This window comes from Artemia franciscana, chromosome 7 (assembly GCF_032884065.1).
Source record: "Artemia franciscana chromosome 7, ASM3288406v1, whole genome shotgun sequence".
Lineage (NCBI taxonomy): Eukaryota > Metazoa > Arthropoda > Branchiopoda > Anostraca > Artemiidae > Artemia > Artemia franciscana.
Genome location: NC_088869.1, coordinates 30,007,064 through 30,033,197, shown reverse-complemented (window position 1 = coordinate 30,033,197; position 26,134 = coordinate 30,007,064). Strand labels below are relative to the sequence as shown.

Sequence of the window (26,134 nt, the reverse complement as noted above, 5' to 3'; positions counted from 1 at the left end):
CTTCAAAATTGTAATCCCTATTTTTACTGTCACAAGATAATGGATGAGACAAGCCAAACAATTGCTTTAGTCTGCTTCACTATTATGTCTGGTGTTTCATATTTGCCTAAAATGAAAAAAAAAATTAATGGAAAAAATCAAACTAAATTTAACTTTAAAAATGTAAATATAGATGATGAAAATAGTATAACTTGACACATTCTGATTGGCTGTAATCAAGAATCACAGACTTTGTGTTTTTGAATCTAGAACTGGATGCTTAGCTATAACTTTTCAAGCCAAGCACCAAATTTTGCTTGTTAGCGGTAGTTGTTTAGAATTTGATGTTTGGCCACACACATGTCTAGACATGAAATTCTCGCTAGAGACGCATGTGAACACTGCTTTAATGACAAATATTTACTAGCGTCATGTGGAGTTTTTATACTGTATTGCCAAAAATAAAAAGCCATTCACCGTTGGAGAAGTCCTTGTATTACCTGCTGCGCTACTAAAATGGTAGACATACTACATGGAAATAAATATTGCGCTGATATTCGAAAACTTTTTTTGTCGAACAACTCTGTTTCGAATAGAATTTCTGATATTAACAAGGACCAATTAGTGCTGTTACAAGAATTAAAGAAAGCCCAAAATTTTCAATTCAGTTGGACGATACAACTGGTATTATTAAATCGGCTCAGTTGTTAGTATATATTAGGTACGTTTATAAAGAAAGTGTGGAGGAGAATTGTTATTTTGTCGTCCTATGAAGTACCATACTACAAGAAAAGACATATATTGTAAAGTTGACGAATTTTTATAGACTGAAGGTCTAGAATAGGAAAATTGCTGTGAATATGCACAGATGGTGCAAGAGTGATTACGGGCAAAAACATCGGTTTTAAATAATTTTTTCAAGCTGCTCATTATGACCATATAACTTTTACTCACTGTCTTATTCACCAAGTAGCTCTTGCAACAAAAAAATAGCACCAGAATTGAACGATGTTCTTCAGAATGCTGTTGAGATTATAAATTTTATTAAGAGCCATGGATTTTATTAACAGCCGCTTGTTTTCAAATCGTTGTAACGATATGGATTCCATCTATACCACTTTATTATTGATCGCAGAAGTAAGATGGTTGTCAAGAGGTCAAAGTTTAAGAAGATTAAAGGACGAAATTGAGATATTTTTAACCGGATGAAAATGTGAACTTGCTGCTTTTCTTCAAAACGACTCATGGCTATCCAAGCTTTTTTATTTGTTGGATATCTTTGCGAAATTAAGCGATCTCAACTTGTCTCTTCAAGGCAAAATTACGATATTTTTGCTTCTAATGATGAAATTGAAAGTTTTGTTAAAATGATTGAAATTTGGAAGATAGGGTAGAAAAAAATTCGTTCAAAATGTTTTCCATAGTCAATAATTTTATAATTGAGAGAAATCATTGTCAAACCATGCACTACTAACCGCAGAAAAGGCTGCTGTTCCCGCAAGGAAAATTCGTAAACATACTGAAACCCCTGGGTTCTCAAAGAATCGAGAGCTAGTGAAAGCGTGTCAAGATGCTAAGTTTTGGTTCTCGGTATGGAGGGAAGGCGGTCGTCCAAAACCCGGCGTGTTGAATTGTCTCCGTAAACACACAAAACGTAAATTTGAGAAAGCCCTCAAGCAGCATCGTACAAATTTGAAACATGAATATACAGAGAGAATAATCAACTATCCAAGTCGTCTATGGAAAGATCGCGTGAAAGACCGCCAAGAAACGCCTGAGTCCATGCCTTGTGACCCAAACGACTGGCAAACCTACTATACGAGGGAATTTAGTGCCCCAGATCCCAGTGTAGCAAGGCCATATATCGAGCAACTTGAATCTGTGTTAACAAATTCGAGTTTTCCGGACTTTACCGTAACTGTTTCAGATGTAACTGCAAATGTCTTTAAAATGAAAAAGAAAAAATTGCGCGGAGTTCACGGTTTGTGTGCACTTCACCTTGTGAATGGTACTCGTCTTTTATATGAAATGTTAACATTATTGTACCAGATCATATTCGTAGTCGGTATTGTGCCCGATGTTTTCTGTAGAGGACAACTTACGCCCATCCTGAAAAAGGGAAGCCAGCTAGTATATGCTCCTCTTATCGCCCAATTACTGTGTCGCCAATTTTATGTAAGCTTTTTGAAATGCTTATATTGCCGAATGTTAGAAACTGTTGCCAAATGCCAAACTGCCAGTTTGGCTTTACGGTAGGTCTTGGTTGCGCTGATGCTCTGTTCGCCCTTGCTAGTGTTTTGTCTGATTCTGAGGCAACGGGTGACCCATTAGTTATTGGCTCTTTTGATGTAAGCCGGGCGTTTGACTCGTCGGTGCGTGCGCAGATCCTTTTAGCAGCGTATAAACAAGGGCTAAATCTGTGTATTGTCAGAGCTATGTATTATATGTACAATAACCTTAGAGCGCAAATTAAATTTCCCTTTTGTCCGACTGAATCCGTTGTTTTACCAGTTTGTAAAGGGGTCAGGCAAGTCTCGGTTGTGTCTCCGACTTTGTATAACAATAGCGTTCTGCCGGCACAAGCCCAGGTAGCTACGTCTTGTGTTTCAAAAGGGATTGATGTTTCGTTGATGGCGTATGCTGACGACCTACTTAATTTGAACAGGTCTGCCGATCGACTATCGAAGAATTTTGATGTTTTGAGTAGGGAATATAATAAAATAGGCTTATCATTTAATGTGTCTAAATCGGCCGTACTGTTCTTCAACGCGGGTTATTATGAGAATGAAATTCCTTTAGGTGATTCAGCTGTTAAGCCATGTGAGAGCATTACCTACCCTGGTTTACCAATCGGTCGAAGCCTCTACTCGACAGGAACGTTGCTTTTACGACACGTAGAGGCGAAAATCCGGATTGCTTACGGATCAATCATTGGTAACAGACATCGATTCTGCCCTAGATTTCTTGCGTCGCTGTATAATGCCATTGCCCTCCCACATGTACTGTATATAGCACCTTTTGGAATTATTTGTCTTCCGCCCAATGTACAAAAGTAAGAGTTCTGTTTTTTCGATTCGTAAAGTCCTTCTGAGACTTCCTCCGTGGACGAAGAACTCGTATATCATGTGTAAATACGGAGGGTCCGATCCAACAGTTTGCATTAACCGGGTCGTAGAGAATTTCCTGGAAAAGGCTAAGGGAAGGACGAACCCGTGGCTAGCTGTCATGTGTCAGTAGTTTTGTTAGTGTACATAGTGTGTGTTTACTTATGGTTATGTTCGTAGTGTGATTTTCTTCTTTTTTTTTCCATTCGTACTCCGATGTAATTCTAGTGAATTTTTGGGTAATAAAAGTACTTACTTACTTACTTACTTCTATTGCAAAAATTGCTGTAGATCGCTTAAAAGTGCTAGAAACCCAGTTCCGTACATATTTTTTTTTATTACATTGATTGCAAATAGATAACTTGCATTCAAAATCCGTTTTGTATTGATTTAATTGAGATAGATCACCTACCACTTAAAGCTCAAGAGGAATTTGCTGAGCTTTCGACTGATTCAAACTTAAAACTACAATCCCCAAAAAAAAACCTTGACTGAATTCTGGATCAGATCTAGAACTCAATTTCCCACAATCGCAGATATGTCATTAAAGGTTCTTCTGTCACGCAACACCACATATTTATCTGAAGTTACTTTCTCAGCTTTAACTTGCTTTGTCTCTGACCTCCTTTGGTCAACGGTGTGCTCGCTCTGGCCCCCTTTGGTATGCATTGCTTAAGTTTCATCTCCTTTAGTAACTAGTGTGTTACCTCTTATTCCATTTCGAAAACCCCACTTATCTTTGACCCTTTGGTCAAGATATCAGTGGGACTGTGTTCATCCAAGGATTGCAATTAGGCCAATTACCATAAATAAATAAAACAAGTTTCTGCTGTTTGAAGGATTATGGGTACATTTTTATTTTTAAAACATAGTTTAGTATAGCCTTCCTCTTGGCACTCCAACTCCCTGATTTTGTTGCCGCTCTATCTGCTGCAACTAGATGCCGCTGTAATTTCTGGTGGTTGTCATACTAGGCATGTAGTTAAGTTGATTTGGAGCTGTAAAACTCGCTTGATGTGGGACATGTTGCCCTGGCAGTGCATTTTGAACTAGAAGAGTTTGTTGATAAGGGCTTAATGATGTGTTCCCGGTATTTACATTCTCAGTAATCTGCAACTACCATAGAGGAAGCGACTGGTTTAATAATAATCCTGGAGTTTGCAGTGACAGTGCATTTACCTAAAAAAAAAAAAAATAAATAAAACAAGGATTATGATGTTTGTTATTATAATATGGAGATAGTGCGTATAATAAAAATCTTAAGGCACTCCCTGCAAAATGTAGCCCCCACGATATTTAAACACTTTGGTCGTCGTGGACTTAAAACTACACAGTTTTTACAGAAGAGTGTTCAATATCATCAATTCAAATTATTATTTTAAGCCAGTTGAAGGCACTAATATAAAGGATTTGGAATAAACACTCGTTTTGTAGGCTAATGACCCTCGAAAATCAACTACCGCTCTTTGGATTGTTTTACTGATGGCTTCGTCTGTCACCGATAACTCTACAAGAGAATCTACTTATTCCCTTTTGATGTGATGGTTCTCCTGATTCCACGTTTTGTAGCGCTGACGATACAAGAACATTTGTTTACAGTCAGTTCTGTTACACCTAAACGAGGACAGTTTTGGAAAAAAAAATTTCAAGGAAATATTTTGCAAAGCTGCCAAACTGGAATCAAAATTCGACATTACAACCAACGACAATACAAGAATATTTGTTAACAATCCGTTCTGATCACCTAAATGAGTACTGTTTCGGAAAAATTAATTGAAAGTCAGCTTTGCCGGATACTGCATATCCATTTGAACTTTCCTCCTGAAAAGCATTATTCAATCTAAATTGTTCTTTTGATTTCTTAAGGCATAGGCTCTCTTTTCACATATTTACTGTCGGAAAACAAAGTAAACAGAAATACGATTAATTATAAGCAGCAAAATAGCGCTGCCTAAGTAAAGAGCAATGTGGGCACAATGTATTATTATTAGCTTTTTTTAAAAGAAATGGGTGCTTCAATTCGATTGGAAATTGAAAGGGCTAATGCCCTTTTTGTTAATCGAAAATGATTGGAGGACAGGTAACCATCCTCTTTTGCCCATCATTTCCCCAAACACATCCAATCAAATTTTGAGACAAGCATTTTGTTCAACGTAGTTGAAAGGCCTGGAAATTATGTCTTTGAGGATGACACTGCCCACCCCCATAGGCCTCTGGACAAAGGTTCTAAGTTATGCCTGGGGGTACATAAGGTTCTTATGGAAAGTATGGTCGTACGAACTTTGGAAGGGGGTTATAGGATTGGTAATCAACAATTTTAGCGTCATTTTTGAGATTCAAAGTGATCAGAGGGCGAATGAACCCCTCCCTCCCTCTCCCCCACACCTCTTATTTTTCCGAAACGTATCTGATGGAAATTTTGCTATGACTATTTTTTGTCGTAAAAACTTCGAATAAGGCTCATTCGATTGGAAATTGAAAGGGCTAGTGCCGTTTTAACAGTTGAAAGTGATTGGAGGGCAACCAACCCCCTTCCCATGCCTGCCTATTCCCCAAATACATCCAATATAAATTTTGAGATCGACTCTTTGTTTAGTGTAGTTGAAAACTCTGGAAATTACGTCTTTGAGGATGACAAACCCCCTCCCATAGTGCTCTGTATAAGGTTTTTGAGTTCCATGCCCAAATGGAATATAAGTTTTATATGGAAAGGATGGTCGTATAAACTCCTGAACGGGCTCAATGGATTGAAGATCAGACGTTCTAGTGCCCTCTTGAAGAGTCAAGGTGATATCGAGGTGAGCTTTTCCCTGTTGCCTTTTCCCCAAATGTATCTGATAGAAATATCGTGGTAGCTGGTTGTTGAGAGGCATGTAAGGTTTTTATGGAAGGGGTAGTCGTGGAACTTTAGAAGGGGTTATTTTGATTGGGAATGTATAGTTCTACATCTCTTTTAAGAGTCAAACATGTGATGGAGAGCAACTAACCCCCCCCCCTCTGACATCCTCTTTTCCTTGAACGCATTCAATTGAAATTTTAAGATAGCCATTTTGTTACCAATAGTCCAAAAATCATATAAAATAATGTCTAAGGTCAACAAATCTAGTTGCACACCTCCCACACAACTTAGCTGAAGCATTGTTAGATGTTGCATAGCAATTAGACAAAATTCAAAGCAGAGGCAGCATTTGGACCGAAAAAACATTATTTACACTATTTGTAAAATTAATCCGCTGAAGCATAATCTCCCTTAACATAATGACTTAAAAATCGGACGTGAAGATTAAGAATAAGTACCTGTATTTTCTTTTGTACGATCCCTATACTCCACATGACATCAAGTTTGATACGGTACGGATATATTACCTGAAGTTAGACCCACTATGATCTTTTATATTTTTTCTCCTTTTCGTTTTTTCTGCTAACGCTCTATTAAGCACTGGTGCACCAGATGAGCGTAAGAACATAACACTTTTTCAGTCTTCAAAAAGGACTTGCAGACAACGCTATCACTTAATATCGTGAGTAATAGCTGCTCGCTCTAAAGCCTTCAGCCATAGGGAACGATGAAGCTTGCGCTAAATTTGGACTAGACCTGATAAAAATTTGTTGCGTTTTTGCTGGAATTTGTAACTGTGAATCTTACGAACAAAAAATTTATAAATTTCCTTTTTAATGCAATGTTGTCACCAAATGTATTAAAAACTGGTTCCCAGTACTTGAATTTGTTTAGACTAAAAATGAAACTATTGGTAAGCTGTCATATTGTGTGCCGTGCTTTAATATCTATTAAATTTAATCAGCAATTTCTTTTTTAAATGAAAGTAAAGGGCGAATTTGAAATTCGGGGCAAAAAGGAAAGTATCGTGTATATAAGGGGAAGGCTTTCACCATTGAAAAGTCCTCCGTTAGACTAGTTCAAACACTTTTAATGTTTCCAAAGTTTTCATTGGTATTGCAGAATTCAGATTATTAGATCAAACACTAACTAACGACGTCAAAAATCTAATTCAATGCAAAAGAGTCAGACGAACACGGTTGTTTCATATTTGTGTGTGACCAGTAAAACAAAAACGAAGCTTCAATCCAATGAGCATAAACATTTTGCTCTTCTAGAAACGGCCATTAACATTTTTGAGCGTAACAAGAATAGCTAGCTGGAAATTACTAGTGCTTTATATACCAGTTGCCATTAAAAACATAACAACTGAAGATTTTACTAGTAAAAGTAAATACGAATAAAATAAACACAGTCAATCTCGTATCCGTGTTGTAAAATAGTTTTGTTATCAAAACTGCTTGAAAAAAATTAAAAAGACTTTTTTTATTGTTCAATAATTTTCAAACCACAATTTTCTTTTCCATTTATATATGCAAATGGTTGTTGAAAGCTAGGGCACAACCAAAAATATATACAATATGCTTTCTGAAAATAATCATCTGTCACGCGCAATAACACATCCTCGCTTTGGAAAAAATTATGTTTACCATAATGCATTTCGCATTTTGCTGTAATTCATGGATAGCCTTTGTATTAATTATGCATATTTTATGCACGTTGTTTTAATCCTTCGATTGAAGAGTAGATTGGTACTCTGCTTGGCAGTACGGGACCCAGGGATTGATCTCTGTGGTCATAAGGCTGGACACTAGGCTAGCTACATTTTCATGTAAAAAGACCAGAGACCTGAAACACTGATTTGACACCCAATGCACATTGTTTTTACTCTGTTGCGAGAACAACACTTTGGTTCTGTCGTGTTTTTTTTCCTAGCACCTTGATTTCAGCTTATTCCTGGAAAGTGGTAAGGGTCTAACCTCTCCGGTTCTTACAGAAAGTGTTTACCTTAGGCTGGACTGATGAAAATGACTGCATTTTGGAAAGCTTCGTAGAACTCTTGCCTGGGGCGAAAAATCTATTGTTTTTACCAAATTCTGTTCGTGATTTCACCTGAGTTTATCATTCGTTTTTTTTGCACTTTGGATTGCGGTAGAGAAATGGTATCAGATGTGCCCATTCAACTTTAAGAGTTCTCTCATTGGTAAAGAAATTCGAGTTTATCCTTTGCTCCTTTCTAAGTGATGACGTTAGAAACTTGGCCTACGGCAAAAAAGTCAACTTTTGAACTAAGACCGATAGATTTTTTTTTGCCGGCAGTTGATAGCTCTTGATGAGCTGATCAAAGTATATATCATCCATTTTTTTGTAGAAAAATTCCTTCACGAGACATATCAGTTTGAAAGTTTAAAGGGGTTGACAACTTCAGTAGTAAGGTACACACTGAAACCAAACATAGGCCGGTACATAAATGGTATCGGATGTGCCTCGTAAAATTTAAAACTTCTCTCATTGCTAAGGAAATTGGAGTTTATCCATTGCTTTAGAAAACTTGGCCTACAGCAAAAAAGTAAATTTTGAACTAAGACAGATAGATTTTTTTTTTCGACGGCAGTCGATAGCTCTTGATGAGCTGATCATATGTTTTGGTAGAAAAATTCCTTCATGAGATATACCAGTTTGAAAGTTTAAAGGGGTCAACAACTTCAGTAGTAAGGTATACACTGAAACCAAAAATAAACCGATACCAATTGTGAGATATATAGGGGAGTTTTAAGCAACAGTCGGCTGATAGCTCATAATCATCTTCGGCAATGAGGGGTTCGTATCTTTTGCTAGTTGGTGTACCTATTGTTTGTTTCCGGTGTATTTGATGGTAAGACTAATTTGGTTCCAGTTGTAAGACATGTAGGGGACTTGTAAGTAATAATCGGCTGTTAGGCTATAATCATCTTCAGCAATGAGGGGTTTGCAACTTTTACTAGTTGCAATGAGGGGTTTGTAACTTTTGAGAGTCGGTGTACCTAGTATTTATTTTAAGATCCTTACAGATTAACAACTTCAGCGTTTAATCGAAGCGAGGAAACAAAACCAAAGTGTTGCTCTCGCAACACTTTTCGGTGAAGCCGAACAAAGTTTTCCGCAACACCTCATGTTGCCCATGCAACGTAGATCTAGACTTCTTCTTATTTTGTACACATGCCATCCAAAAATCATAGCTTTAAACTTCAGTCAAGACAATTTGACTCGTAATCTACTAAAACTCAGCAAGTAACTGGATTAAGAGGATTCGATACCTTAAACATTATTTTGTGAGCTTCGACGTCGGCTGAAAGCCTCAAAGGCAAAAGGTCCACTAGCAAATTGTCCCTGGAGGTCATTTATTATTGAAACTTATTGAGAATTTGTTATTTGATTATGAAATTTGACCTAAACGCAATGGAATTCTGTCGGCAAAGTTTTCAATCAAAGTGGATTGTATCACAGAAAAATTGAAAAGCTGTCAAATTGATATAATGATATTTCTTTTGAGGGGATTTTGGGCATTTAGCTAGTAGTTATAATGAAGCATTTTAACAAAGAAAAGTTACAAGGAAGCAAGGAAAGCTACAAGGTTTTCCGAAGATTTCAGGGGAAGTAGATGTCGGCTTTTTAGTTTGCTACCATTTATTCGGATTGCTTATCCAAGCTATACAAGTTATGGAAAGACCAACCAATCGATTCTAAATAGTTTGACCACACACACTAAAAGAGTTTATAGTTGACAGGATAGGCTGATTCTTTATTGTATCGAATCCCCTTAACTGGACTGGTATGTGAGTAAGTATCAGATAAAAATTTCAGAAAATTTGCAATACAAAAGTTTCATTTTTAAAGAGAGTAGTCTAGTCCAAAAACTTACTGGTTGATCTCTTGCTCTCAACTTTTTGACGATTTTGACATAAAATCCAATTTCAAAGAAGCTGGTAATTAGGGATAGAGACGCTGCCACTATTGCGCAAATGTAGACTAATGTTAGAGGACGAAAATCTAAAAATGAGAAAACTTAAACAGCAATTTTGAGCAATAAGACAGTGACAATAGGTCTGAATTCAAAACACTAATACTTTGATTTGCCAACATTTACAATAACATGACGAAAGGTTTATTGCACAATCGAAGCTTCTATAACCAAATATTGTGTTCATTAGTGTTAGTCACGATCACTTTTACAAACCTTTTACAATCCTTTTATGAAAATTTACTTGGTTAAGCTCTTTTTAATACCACAATTTTGCACAATCCTTTGTGGGATACTTTATAATTCCTTTACTAACTTAAATCTCAGATTTTGCAAAGCTCTGGGAAGATTATTAAAACCTCAGTGCATCAATAAAGACCTCCAGTTCAGATTAGACTTAGTTCTGGTTACATATTCTGTTCTGATTAAAAAAAAAAAAAATTCCCAAAAAATTCTAAGTAAAGAAAAGATAATAGAATGTGACTCCAAACATTATTTTTCTAATAAGAAAAATCACATATCTATATCATATTCATTTCGTATTTCAAAAATATGACAAGTGAATTTCTTTGGTTTTAAGCATATTTTATGTCATTTTAAGACATGTACAAAAAAGTTGAAGAAAAAAAATTTAAGTTCAAAAAAAATTTAAAGCCGAAAAATTTAAGAACAAAAGGGGGGGGCAAAAAGTTAGGGGAGGGGACATAGAGCCCCAGGAGGTTGAACATGGATGACTATGACTATGCCAAAGCCATTTGGCATAGATGACTATGCCAAAGCCATTGATTCATTGGGGGAGCATAACCTTGCCGGTTTACTATACCCAGGTTCGTGATAAGACCAGTTTCATTCGATCCCAAATAAAAAAAATTATTCATTGAATTAAATCATCAAAACGCATATTTAATTTAATTATGTTCAGACAGGTTTTTAAAAATGAGATGCCGGCTGGATTATGCTAATGATCCAATGAAGTAGTACTGTAAGTAGGTCAATGCTCTAGTTAGTAATGACAATCTTTGTCAGAAAATGCTCTAGTTAGAAATGACGATCTTTAGTGCCCAAATAAGGATGTAAAGCTCGTATCTGGAACCCCAACCTACTTTGATCCGAGTCACTTACTACTTACTGTTTGTTACAATCAAATATTGGATTTCCGTATGTTTGAAACTTGAATTATCATACGACTTTATTTCTGGTTATGTTAAGTTTTAGTGTTTTCCTTTGCAATTTTTTTTTATTTTTTTCTAAAAAATGAAGGCACCAGTAGCCTTCTTACATGGGTGCATTAATATTCTTACTAAACTCTTTAATCTATTTCCCTGGACGCCAAAGTTAGCAATCAGCATCTCCTATTAATAGATTCCCTTCAGTTTCTTTGATACCAAAATTAACAAGCTGCTGTCCCAATTTAAGAAAAAAGAATACCTGACCGAAATACCGAAGAACCAACTTCAGTTTAGCCAATATGTTTCAAAATCTATACTGTTAGTATTTCATCTAAGAGTTTATAGTCAATTTAATCCAGTGCTTACTGTTCCAAATCTACTTGGCCATATAGCATAAAAGTCATACTAAAATGTGTCAAATCTAAAAGTAAGACATTTTCAACTTAATCGTCGAAAAACACAGTCGTTAAAAGACAGTAAATAACTTTGCCCGGCTGTTTTTTAGTTTTGCCGCATGTGGTGCAACGGATTGTAGTAGCCAATTTTCTATGAAGATCATTGCTTCTCCGTTGTGGATAATTGTGGGTCTTCTCGGGTTCAAAATCATTTAAGTGCATGAACCATTGTTATGTAGTTGACGAGGAGAACAAATTCAATTAAAAATAGAAAGATAGTTTACTAATCCAAAATAAGTTTGAACAAGTCAATGACCTGAAACAACATAGTTTTAAATTTCTGTTGCACTGACGTGATTGAATTTTTATCGAAAGGAATAACTGTTAATGGGGTTACTTTTAAAACCAATGACTGCTAGCCAACTTGAAGGCAATGGATATGAGTGATAAAAATAAGGAAGCAGTCAAAACTAATTGTGAAACATAAAAAATAAAACCTACCGTATACAACGCAAACTGGAGCGCAAAATTTACACTTATCTAAAATAAGTCCAAGTACTCCAGTGGAAATAGGAACTGTGCACATGATCGGCCACATAATTGAGGCGGCTAAATTCTCCTTTGCTCTATAAGTAGAAAAAAAAGCATCCCAAAATCAAATTGGTTAGATAGGTGTTGTTGTGATATTATAGAGATGAAAAAAGCGAAATATACACTACAAAAACAGTAACTAGTATGAATTTTCTCTGTAAAAACAATTATACATTTTACTGCTGTGCTTATAAAAGTAGTATGTGGGGCAATACTACTAGCTCAGAAATACTGCTTTGATCCCTGGCACCGGCAATTTATTCGACGTAGATAACTTCGAAGACCACACTGCCTTTCCATGACGAAAGTAAAACAGTTCAAAATAGGCATGATACCTTTTTATTGACAGTGAATAGATATAAAATTATTTAACTGGATATTTCGAACACATATACAGTGTTCATCATCAGTTTTACTGCTGATGATGAACACTGTATATGTGTTCGAAATATCCAGTTAAATAATTTTATATCTATTCACTGTCAATAAAAAGGTATCATCCCTATTTTGAACTGTTTTACTTTCGGCAATTTATTTTAAAGCCCAAACAGAATGGGGATTCCCCAAATGCTTCTAACCAAATAACCAAAATTGTAGATGTTGTTACTGTTAACTACTGTTATAGACGGTGACATATTTTCTTTTCCAACAACATATTTTTTAGCTTCTAAGCAGTTTTCCAATGATATTATTAAACTTATGTTTGATATAGGAGTTGAAAATTAGACCCATGATTTCCTGCTGTAAAAGAACGACACATTACACATTTGAGCCAACAAATCGTTGATAATATTGTGTTCTTAGAAACATATTCTAAGATAATCAATGTATTGTTTCTGGAATGCTGGCCGACTGATTTTACGCGTAACAATATCGTAAAAAGTGAATTGCGCAATCGATATCTCAATTGGAGTCAGACTTTTGGGTATATACTACCAGTGAATTGTTTCAGGGCACCATTTTTGGCTTCATTCCGAGGAATATGTATAGTGTGATGATTTAAGATGTTAGCTGGACAGAAATAAGCTTTTTATGGTCATTAGATCTTGCTTCGATCTTCAAAACTTGTAATGAATACAATCGGCCAGGTATTATTATTTGTAATGATAGTCCTGAACAAATTGGCATTCCTTTACTGGACTTTCCCATGAGTTCGGGTCTCCATATTCCCACTCAGGATCAAATGTCCCCCTAATACGGTCCCTATTCCCCTATCTGGGACCCAGAGGCCAGATGACTTCCCCCAACTTTTTGACCCCCCTCCCATCTTTTTGCCCCATAGCCATTTTCTTAACTTTAAATTTTGACTTTTTTAATGTCTTAAAATCACATTAGATATGCTTGTAAAAAAAAATTCACCTTGACATTTTGAAAATACCAAATGAAGATGCTATAGATATGTCAGTCGTGATTTTTATATTATAAAGATAATATTTGTAGTGATTTTTTTAAACTTTGATTTTTTCGTACTTGAAATTCTGTAGGACTTTCTAGGCTCCCTACATCAACTCCTAAAACAAAAAGACATGTTTCAATGGGTTTCATATGTTCATCTATAGTAACATCCTCTTTTTCACAGTTTCCATCCTCACTTGCATAAAAAAACACTAGATCTGATCACTGTTGCCAACAAAAAAGAATCTAACTTTTGCAAGTTTTCTATTATCAATGAAATTCTTTGACCATCTTGTATTAAACGTCCTTAGACTGATATCCTCTCATTTAAGAGCACTATCTTTCTTCTTGCGTCTGTAGAGGTCAGGAGGTATACCTTGGTGGTTGCAGATGAAAGTTTCACGCTTACTGAGCCCAAACGAACCTAACTCAAAATCAGTTAGCATAATGTAACCTAAGTGAAAAATCAGTAGTGGTGTCAACTATACCTTTATAGAGGAAAGATGGTAGCACTTGAGTAGGAAAATAAAAACAGTACCTTCTACAACTGTGAATTAATTATTGGCAGCAGAAAACATTAATAATTACGCAATACCAGATAAGGCATCAGTCTTGAAACATATCAAGAAATTCCGGGCCTCCCCACAAAATTCTAAGTCCAAAAAATAAAAATAATTCTAAGTCTAAAAAAACAACATAAATTTCATGAAATCAATGAAAAACTTCTTAGAAGCTAAAAGTGTTGTTGAGAGAGAGAGACAGAAAGATGGGTTTATTAATAAAAATAAACAAAAAAACAAGCAAATGTTCCGAAGCAAAAAGAAAAAGAGAAAAAAATTCAATTACCCTGCATTTTGATCGATGTGGGATTACACTTCAAAAAAGACAAAAAGACAAAACAAAAAGGAACTAAAACCACTTGACCAGTATCGCCTAAAACAAATCAACATCTTGGATTCACTTGAGTTCCACTCACCTATCAAAACCATAAATATTAAGGAAAAATAGCTTTAATTCCCGCCGAAATTCACGAAAATCATCCATGTTTCTTAAAGTCATAGGTAAACAGTTCCATGCATGGGGTCCTAGATGCCGAATAGGAAATTGAGATCTACGGGTAATAGCAAGCGGACGACAAATTATATTGGACTGTCTCGTAAAATGTGTATGAATATCACTTCCTAATTCAAACATACTTTTAGAACATATTGATAAACAATTTTGAAAATATTTATATATAAACAGGCTTCGATATAAAAGTAACAAGTCCTGCTAAAGGTAAGGTTTTGCAATCTATATACCTCTTTTGTATCGAGTCTTTAAAATCAACTCCGCACACCACTCTAAGCGCTTTATTCTGCAAAACTCTAATATCATGGAGACGAGAAGGAAATGTACTACCCCAAACAGTACAACAATATAGCAGATAAGGATTAACACAGTATTCTTAAAATATCTCTTGGGAAAATGTACTTCAATTTTCTTAAAATGCCAACATTCCTAGCGAGTTTAAGACTAATATAATCTATGTGTTCTCTTAAGCTAAGACATTCATCTTATAAAACTCCTCGATATTTTGTACAGTTTATTCTTAAAATACTCATATCCGCAAAATTACACAATACCAGATAACGAATTAATCTTAAAGTTCTCGGGAACGTTCAAAGAAATTCTCAGAAATAGACATAAATTTCATAAAATCAATGGAAAACTGATTAGAAGCTAAAAATTTTTTTGTCTCAGTTATTATCTCAACAGACCGGATATGAGGGTTGTCACAGGATGTATTGTATTGTTTCACTGGCAACATGAATGGTTACGCAATACCATATAACACATCACTCTTGAAAATCTCGGAAATTTGCCAAGAAATTCTCGGAAACAAGGATGTATATTCTTGGAATGATGCCAAAAAATTTGTCAAAAACTCCAATAGTAATCAGCAGCTATAAATATAGTTAACTCAATTGTTATCTCAAAACACCGGATGTGAGGGTTACCACAAGATGTTTTGTATTGATTCACTGAGAACATGAATGATTATGTAAGATCATCTGACGCTTCATTCTTGAAATTCTCGGAAACATTTTAAGAAATTCTCGGTGTTCCAAAAAAATTCTAAGTAAAAAAAAAATAATTCTAAATCCTCAAAAACATACATTTCATAAAATCAATAGAAAACTGCTAAAAAGCTAAAAATACTGTTGACTAAGTTTTAATCTCAAAATACCATATGTGAGGGTTGTAATAGGATGTATTTTATTGTTTCACTGACAACATGAATGATTACGCAATACCCTATAACGCTTTAATCTTGTAATTCAAGGAAACATGGCGAGAAATTCCCGTAAATCCAGGATGCATATATATAGAATGATGCCAAAAATGTGATAGTAATTCCCATAGTTTCCGTTGGGAAACTATTAGCAACATCGCAATTCCATCGGGATATTGAATGCCACAGTATTTGGGTCTCAAAAGACCAGATTAAGTTAGCTGCTTTTAAGCTGGGTTAGCCTAGGTCTAGTAATTCAACCTAAGGTTTATTAATTTCAATTAGGGTTTAGTTAGCATGGCTGGTCAAGCCAACCAAACCTAACTGAACCTAACTTAAAAGCAGTTAATTTAATGTAACCTATCCTAAACTAGCCACAAAAATGTGAAGTAGCAAGACTTTACAGGATTTAAAAAAAAAAATCGCTTTATTCATTTTAAATTGACTCTCACATGCTGATTACAAACGAACTAATACGCAAAAATAATCCGTTCCCATTTAACAAGAAAAAAATGACCAGCATACATTACACTATCGTTTCTTATTCCAAAATAAGAAAAACGTCTTAGAATTATACAGAGAATAGAAAATAAGACTTAGAAATGCTTTTATTGTTTTGAACTTAAGAAAAATTGAGGTTTTTTATTTTTGGATGCCGAGAGTTTTTTTTATATTTCCGGAAATTTCAAGAATGATTTGTTATCTGGTATTGCGTAATTCTACATGTTATCAGAGAAAAAATACATTATTGTCAGCACATCTTGTGACTACCCTTACATCTGGTCTTTCGAGACGCTGATACTGTGGGATCTCATGCCCCGATGTACTGTTGGAATTGTTAACACCTTTTTGGCACAGTTCCAACAATATGCATTCTGGTTTTCCAGAATCTCTTGGCATGTTTCCAAGAATTTCAAGAGTGATACTTTATCTGGTATTGCGCTATTTTTATTGTTTTGGACTTCAAATTTTTGGGGACTTGGGACGAAGAATTCTTTTGGGGGACGCCAAGAATTTCTTGATTTATTTCTGAGAATTTCAAGAATGATGCTTTATCTGGCATTGCGTAATTTCTGTGGCAACCCATACGCCGTTGAACCATTTGACTTGCTAACACCTTTTTTGACATCATTCTGAGAATAATATGACTTACAAGAATTTTGGGACACCAAGATTTTCTTCATATGTTTCCAAGAATTTCAAGAATGACGCGTTACCTGATATTGCGTAATTGTTTATATTGTCAGTGGTACAATTCAATTCAATTTATTTACAGCCCATCTTTTACAAAAAGAGGGCGAAACGCCCTAAAGATGGAGTAATAAAAAATATAAAAATAAATAAGCAAAACCAAATCAAAAACAAATCAAATCAAAACCAAGAGACAATCAAATAAATAATGTAGACCAAGGATGAAATACTATCGACATAGAAGAACAAAAATCATGAAGCCTTATATCAATAACACACATAGACGAAACTATGTGGAATTTATTCATTAAGTAACTATTTCTTGTCCAAGGAGAGTTACTGAGAACGAATTTAGCATGACAAAATAATACTCTGCGAACAGATAGTTTCTGAGGTTCATTAAAAACAGCCAAACTGGATAAAGAGAAAGGAGATGAGGTACAACTAGGCTATTATAAATTTTTGCGAGATTTAATTTATCTATTTGTTTAATATTAGGTACAATTGAAGCAAAAGCAGTTCTCAGCTTTTTTTCAAATTTTCAGATTATTCAAAACAGCTTCTTTCATATTCTTTTCAATAGGCTGTCCAAGGTAAACTAATTTTTGGGAAAAAGGTGACTTGAGCATTAGCTCAAGATGAAAAAGTAGGGCCATTTTTCTCTTTGAAATTGAAAGCTACAACAATGGTTTTTTCTACATTGAAAGAAAGCCCAATATCTTTATATCCATTATAAAGCTGATGACACACGTTTTCACTTCCACCAAAATTACGGGTTAAATTCAAAACGTCATCTGCAAATGTCATTAATGACAAATTAAATCCACGGTAAATACAACTAAAATTAACAGAATTTTGGGCATGTAAGACAGAGTTATTAGATAAAGACCGTGAGCTAAGGCCACCCTGATGGACTCCTTTTAAAATATCAAAAAGGGAAGATCCCTCCTTTGACTTTGCCTTAAGGTGATGGTACATATACAGAAGGCACTTTACTATGCAAAAACCTACCCCTATTTTATACACTTGAAGTAAAACTTGGATAAAATAAATTCAAGAGTCGAAAACTCGAGCAACATCTAAAGCACAAAGGATAGTATAGAATCTACTTTTTTCTGCATCAGCAAGAACATTCATCAAAGCAAAAAGGACATGCTCCCGGCTAATACCTTTTTGGTAACCCAACTGGTTGGGTGGGACATAACACTTAGAAACAATTTCATCCAGAATAACTGACTCAAATAATAAAAAAATAGTACAAGAATCTGTGATTGGTCGGAACAAATTTCACGCCGTAAAATTTTTTGCTTTTTTTAGGTATAGGGGTTATTTCACCAACCGTAAACTAATAAGGAACATCTCCATTTCAATGGACATTTGAAAAAGTAAAGATAAATGATTATAAAGAAAAGCACTCGCATAATCAAAATGTCTGATGGTAATTCCATGAACTGCCGCGGCGTTTCATTTCTTTAGTTTTTTACAATAAAATTATGTATCACTTGGCTCAATTGTAAATGTCAAAGCTTCGTGTTTTTTCTGACAAGTACATGAATCTTTTTCAAATTTTGATTCAACAGCAGGGTTGGGAGAAAAAAAAACTCATGCTTATAATAGTTTGTCCACTCAGGCTGAGGAATATTATTGGCACAAATGTATTCACAAGGGCGTTCAAATTCCTCCAAATATTCAGTAAAGTTTTAGAAGACTCACACGTGGACATAAGGGAGGTTTTTTTTACCAATCCTGAATTTGAGAGCCTTTCTTAACCCTATTTCACGGGACAGCTGAAGCTTCAGGACTCTTTAATGCATGGTTTATTTCTTCAAGATAGGTGGTAAGTCCAATGGCTATTTCTTTTTTCACTAAGGCCCGAGTGTGTGCACAACAAATGACAGGGCACTTTTATTTCATTTAAGATTTTGTCGCATTCTAAACGAAACCTCTTGTGGTTAACTTTTTTCCAGTCTTTTATATAAAACTAATTTTTATCTGGCTGTTTACAAGCCTTAAACGAAGCATCCGACTAAAAGCCGTCACTAATTACCTCGACAGTTTCACAGGGGAATGATGCAATAAAATGATCAAGTTTAGAAGTTGCTGACAGGACACCTATAAACGTGAAAGTTTCTGTTTTGGTAGCAATTGAGTAGAAAGGGGGGAGGAAATTAAGAAGGAGTTGGGTTCTGGGTGATGAACTATCTATTAAGTCCCAATTAAAGCCGCCTGCGATCAAAACTCGAGCATTTGGGCACTTTGAAACTCTCTTGAAAACCAACATCTGGTCTTTTTTGAGACACAGGTACTGTGGAATCACGTACCCTAATGTACGATTGGAGTTTCTAACTCCTTTTTTGGCATCATTCCAAGAATATGCATTCGTGGTTCCAAAAATTTTTTGGATAATCATTCATGTTGTTTATGAAACAATGCAATACATCCTGTAACAGCGGTCACATCTGGTCTTTTGAAATAACAACTGAGTCAACTCTCATTGATTTCCATTGATTTTTTTTAATATTTATTTTGGGACTTTTTTTAATTTTTAGAATTTAGAATTTTTAGAACTTTACTATGATTTTCGGACGCAAAGAATCTTTTGGTATTTTTCCGAAAATTTAAAGAATGACCCGTTATCTGGTATGGCGTAAATGCTGTCGTAGTCCATACTCCGATGCACTATTGGTGTTGCTAACACCTTTTTGGCATCATTCCAAGGATATGCATCCTGGTATCCGAGAATTATTTGGTATGTTTCCAAGGACTTCAAGAATGATGCGTTGTTTGGTATTGCATAATGATTCATGTTGTCAGTGAACAATACAATACATCCTAGGATGGCTTTCGTATCTGATCTTTTGAGATAACAAGCGAGTCAAGAGCATTTTTAGCTTCTAAGCAGTTTTTTTATTTTATATAAAAAACTTGGGGGGGGTAGAATTTTTTGGTACTTAGAAATATTCTGAGCCACCTAGAATTTCTTGGTATGTTTCCGAGAATTTCAAGAATGATGTGGTATCTGGTATTGCGTAATTATTCATGTTGTCAGTTAAACAGTACAATACAACCTGCGACAGCGCTCACATCTGGTCTTTTGTGACACAGTTACTATGGGAACATATATTCCGATATACTATTGGACACACTTTTCGATATCATTCCAGGAATATGCATCCTGGTTTCCAAGAATTTCTTGACATATTTCCAAGAATTCCAGGAATGGTGCGTTATCTGGTATTGTGTAATTATTCATGTTGTTAGTGAAACAATACAATATATCCTCTGACAGCCCTCAAATCTGGTCTTTTGAGACAACAATTCAGTCAACTATATTTTTAGCTTTTAAGTAATTTTCAATTGATTTAAAGAAAATTACGTTGTTTGTTTTGGGACTTGTTTTGTTTACTGTTTTGGACTTTCTTGCTGTTATTGAAACGACATAGGACTTTCAATTTTCTTGTTTTTAGTAAAACAGTATCAGTCATCTGGTATTGCTTAATCTTTCATATTGTTAGTGAAACAATGTAATGCATCATGTGACAGCCCTCACACCAACTCTTTTGGGGCACATATACTGTTGCATCCCATATCCTGATGTACATTTGGAGTTGCTAACACCTTTTTTCGCATCATTTGGCATATATCCGAGAACTTCAAGAATGATTTTTTATTTGCTATTGCGTAATCATTAATGTTGTCAGTGAAACAATATAAAACATCATGTGACAACCCTCAAATCTGGTGCTTTGAGATAACAACCGAGTCAACTAGGCCTACAGCTTTAGCTTCTTCGTAGTTTTATATTGATTTTATGAAATTTATATTATTTGTCGGAACTTAGAGTTATTGTTATTTCTTTCGGAATTTTTTGGGGGACTTGATTGGGGAATGATATGTTATCTGGTATTGCGTAATTATGAATGTTGTCTGTCATCTATTAATAGACATTTGCAGGTGGCATCGTTTTTATTTTCCTACTACAGTGCTGCCATTTTTCTCTCTAAAGCTATCGATGACACCACAACGGATTTTTCGCTTAGATTACATTATACTAACTGATATTTAGTTTGTTTCGTTGGGGATCAATAAGCGTGAGATTAATATTTTCAGAACATACAAAATAGTATTCATAAAATATAAATTAATTCTTAAAATTTTTTTACAAACTATTAAGAACTATTTAATGTTTTTTAAAAACTGTTTTTTTTTCGGAAGAAATATTTTCTGTTTGGTAAGAAGTATTTTGTGTTCCGTTAGAAATATTTTTTAATAAGTTTTTCTTAGAACTATTTTGAATGACTGAATGAATAAATTTATTACCTACTTTAAAGCTAAAAAATCACAAGAGGAATAATGAAAGAAAAGAAAAAAATGAAATATACATTAAAAATACAAAAGATAACTATTAATAAAAAACACCAATAAAGAGAATCAGTACAGCGTAAATTATATATTATACAACCGAAAAATTACACTTTAAGAAAATAATAAATAAGAACTATTGTTTGGATCAAGGGAACTTTGGAATTTGTTTTGTCGGTCATTAACGGTGGTAAGGGGACCTATAGCTCGACATTTTGAGAATACTCTTGAATTTTTAGCCCAAAGTGGGAGATTAAAGAAGTACTTACAATATATATAATAACAATAACGGATAGGTTTTTTATCTCCCTCCGACAGCATTAACCAAAAGGCAGGTAACGACAGAATATGTGCCATAACAAACATACTATAAAGGTGTGCAACCAAAAACAGTTGAACAATAATCTACTACAAATAAGGACTCCGTAGGTACGGCGGGCTTCTTCAGCAAAATGCCAAATAAAAGCCAAACAAGTCAGTTTAAGATTTGACGCAATTGGCAGGCGAAGATAATTGATAGTGCTAGAAGTGGCGGAAAACTTATCACCGAGCCGAACAGGTATGTAAGAAGGCTGTTTAGAACGGGGGTCAAACACAAGTATTTCACTTTTACTGTCATCAAACAGTTCGTTATAACGGGTAAGGAGCAACCCGCCTCAATAGTAACCGAAAGTCTAAAAAACGGAATTTTGATACCAATAGTTACATCAAAAGAATCACATTATAATTCTGATTTTAAATACATAAGTTTCATCAAGTTTAATCTTGCATATCAAAAGTTATGAGCCTGAGAAAATTTGCCTTATTTTAGAAAATAGGGGGAAATACCCCTTAAAGTGATATAATCATATCGAAAATAACATTATCAGATTCAGCGAATTAGAGAAACTTACTGTAAAAAGTTCAAGGTACTATCTTCAAAAATGTGTACTCAAGGTACTATCTCCAAAATGCCCAACAATTCAGTTTAAGATTTGACGCAATTGGCAGGCGAAGATAAGTGATAGTGCTAGAAGTGGCGGAAAACTTATCACCGAGCCGAACAGGTATGTAAGAAAGCTGTATAGAACGGGGGTCAAACACAAGTATTTCACTTTTACTGTCATCAAACAGTTCGTGGAAACGAACTGTGGAAAGGAGCGACCCGGCCCAATAGTAACCAAAACTCTAAAAAACTTAATTTTGATACCAATAGTTACATTAAAAGAATCACATTTTAATGTTGTTTTTGAATATATAAGTTTCACCAAGTTTAGTCATACATATCAAAAGTTACAAGCCTGAGAAAATTTGCCTAATTTTAGAAAATAGGGGAAATACCCCCTAAAAGTCATAGAATCTTATCGAACATCACACCATAAGATTCAGTGTATCAGAAAAACCTACTGTAGAAAGTTCAAGGTACTATCTCCAAAAATGTGGAATTTTGTATTTTTTGCCTGAAGCAAGATCACGGATGCGTGTTTATTTTTATTTTTTATTTTTTTAATTTTTTTTTCCAGGGGTGATCGTATCGACCCAGTGGTCCAAGAATGTTGCAAGAGGGCTCATTCTAACGGAAATTAAAAGTTCTAGTGCTCTTTTTAAGTGACAAAAAAATGGAGGGCACCTAGGCCCCCTCCAACGCACATTTTTCCCCCAAAGTCACCGAAAAAAAATTTTGAGATATCCATTCTGTTCAACTTAGTCAAAAACCTTGTAACAATGTCATTGGGGACGACTGTAGCATCAAATGAGTAGCATTAAAACTTAAAACGAACATGAAATATGACGTTTATATGGGGGTTCGTCTTCATCACAATACCTTTCTCTTTACGCTAAAGTATTTTTAGTAAATTTAACTATTTATTCTACGGCCTTTGTGATTCAGGAGTCATTCTTAAAGATTTAAGATAAAATTCAAGCTTTAGTGTAAAGAGCGAGGTATTGACGAGGGGGCGAACCTCCTCATATACGTAATAAAAATATACAAATATAGAAGTTCGTTACGCAAATTAATTCGTAAGGTACGTATGTTTATTACTAACAAAAATGTTCGTACAAAAAATAATAAAATCAAGTTGCATTTTTAAGTAGTCAAAAATTTGGAGGGCAACTAGGCCTCCTCCCCCACCCCTTTTTCTTATCAAAATCATCCGATCAAGCCTATAAGAAAGCCATTTAGCAAAAAAAAAAATTCAAATTTCCTTTTAATTATTCATGTGCAGGGAGCAGAAATCAAGACATATATGAATTCAAAAATGTTCAGAAATTAAATAAAAAAAAACAAGTTTTTTAACTGCAAGTAAGGAGCTATATTAAAACTTAAAACGAACAGAAATTACTTCTTATATGAAAGGGGTTGTCCCTTACTCAACGCCTCGCTCTTTACGCTAAAGGTTTTTTTTATTATTTTAAAAAAGTAGAGTTTGGACAGAGTCAAACTTTAGCGTAAAGAGCGAGGCGTTGAGTAAGGTACAACCCCTTTCATGTACGAAGTAATTTCTGTTCGTTTTAAGTTTTAATGTAGCTCCTTACTTGCACTTAAAAAAGACTTTTTTTTTATTAAGCTAAAGACCAATCTTATGGTACGAGATTGCCTCAGGATATCATCAGCATGATTAAATAACGTAACTTTGCTTACAAGAAACACACAACTCTGTAATATGATCTGCTGTGCCCCAATAGCACTATTGTTATATTAAGGAGGGGAGCTCCCCGCATAAAACCCTTGCAAACAGGAATCAATACTACAGGCCTATTAATCAGAGTAGATGCCCCGGGAAATTTTATCTTTACTTTTAACTTACGATATAGATCTCTAAATGTTACAATAATAGACCTAGACAGACCAGGCTGAAGGGCGCTTAAAAGAAGCTGCACACGTTTTCCGTGGTCTAAAGCTCACCTACTCTCATGGGTAACCAATATAAGCTTTCTCCTCTTTTCATCACGATCAATCAGCATGTGTGCAAGAACACAATGTAGTACATTAGTTATGTCTCTAATGTACAATGTAATGTACTAATGTACATAGTATGTCTCTAGAAAGGCCTAATTTAAAGCTAAACTGACGATCGGGAGTAGAACACGAACTATATTTCATAGTTTTTGGCCTTTACATTTTTCTTAGAACCGGAGTGACTGTACCTATTGAAAAGACATCAGGCACTAATCCAGAAGGAATAAACATCTAATAAAATAATGTAAAATGGTCAGCGAGCTTAGAACTAACATAAAACAAGTGTAGACCTTAGACCTTGTCCACACCTCTAGAATACTTTTTCTTTAATTTCCTTATAACTATTTTCACCGTTGACACTAACACTAAGAAACAAATAAAATGGTCCAAACGGTGGAGTGCAGCATCGAGCTCTGATTCATACTTGAGTGATTGATTTTAAACATCAACAACAAGAAGACAAATAAGCAATTCTTTTTGTAAGACAGTGGAATTCTGTATTTGAATGAATATAAATACCGTATGTCCAAGAGCCGTCCTCCTCAAAATATAAATAAAAAAAGATTTATATTAAAATACGATCATTAAAAATAAAAAGAAAAGGTTTAAAATAATCCTATCGATGCTTTGGTCACCTTTACCAGTAGATATTGCTGGTACTCTGGCACGCAACTTCTTGCAGCAAATCAAAGTTTCCGTAAAAAGATTTGTTTACGATATATTTAACTGGTGTAAGAGTTGAATTTGAGATTCCATGCATAAATGGGTGGCACGTTAACCAACAAAGCTATCAATCCATTTTTAACAGTTTGTTCTTAGCAATATATTCCTAATATTTTACAGAATTTCCTTATTTAATTGGGCAAGTCAGAACACATAGAACACCCCCAAAGCCTGTGAAGTTACTTTGTTATTTTCTTATTTCTCGCGCTTCTAGAAATCCCTCAAGTTTCAGTGGGATGAATAGCAGATAAAGATTTCTTGAGGCTATTAAATGGATAAGGAAATTTAAAATCTATTCTCATTAATTAATAAAAGTGACCTTCACAAAGAAACAATTTATTTTGAAAGTATACTTTGTTTTTTTTTGCTAAGCTTGTCTTCGATTATTATTTTTTACACTGGTGATGTAAAATAACAATTAACATAGTCAATTTTTCATTTTGTTAGGAGAATAGGGATTTAACAAGATTTTTATAGGGACTAACCCTTTGAAGCAAATGATGAAAAGTCATGTAAGATTCTCTTAAGGAAACTTTGGGGAACTGACCCTTTAAAAAAACTTAGGAAAACTGAGCCTGGCCCTTAGATTTATTTTTACTGATGCTTTTACGCTCTCTTTTTTTTGTTAAAGATGAATTAAGTGGACACATAAAGAGTCACACGAAATCTCGTTAATTTGGAAAAATAATTGAATCTAAATAAACAGTTTCAAAGGTTCTAGAAGCAATAAACTTCAGCTTAATACAAATTTAGGGGATATCAGGGTAATGAGCTTTGGTTTAATACATGTCAACCTTAGGGGACATACTCCTACTTTTGGAATGACATTCTTTCAAAGACGTGATAGAAGTGATTTGAGGGATTACTTCAGGTGGTCCTATGGGTGAAACTATTTGAAAGTTTATTTCGGGCGGTCATATGGGAGATATGATTGGAGGAATAATTTCAAACGGTCCTCTATTAGAAACGGTTTGAGGTGTTATTTTGGATGGTACCATGATAAAAACAATTCGATGGGGTATTTCAGACGGCCCTGTGAGAGAAGATAATTTGTAGAATTGTTTCAGACACCCCAAAAGGAGGAACTATTTTAGGGGTTATTTCAGTCGGGCCCTTGAAAGAAATTATTTTGATAAATTATTTCAGATTGTTGCGGATTCAAAAAATTTA

At 34.8% G+C, this 26,134-nt stretch overlaps 1 protein-coding gene across 1 annotated transcript in view; it reads right to left on the bottom strand.

The window, feature by feature from the left end:
* Positions 1-3,400: 3,400 nt before the first annotated feature.
* The window catches only part of LOC136029143 (uncharacterized), a 48,057-nt gene continuing 25,323 nt past the window's right edge, over positions 3,401-26,134 (bottom strand). Inside the window, exons 3-5 of the mRNA XM_065707235.1 lie at positions 11,988-12,112; positions 9,824-9,951; positions 3,401-4,262 (exon numbers count right to left, since the gene is read on the bottom strand). Of these exons, the coding sequence (XP_065563307.1) occupies positions 4,200-4,262; positions 9,824-9,951; positions 11,988-12,112 (316 nt within the window). The 3' untranslated portion in view covers positions 3,401-4,199. The remainder of the gene's footprint in view (positions 4,263-9,823; positions 9,952-11,987; positions 12,113-26,134) is intronic.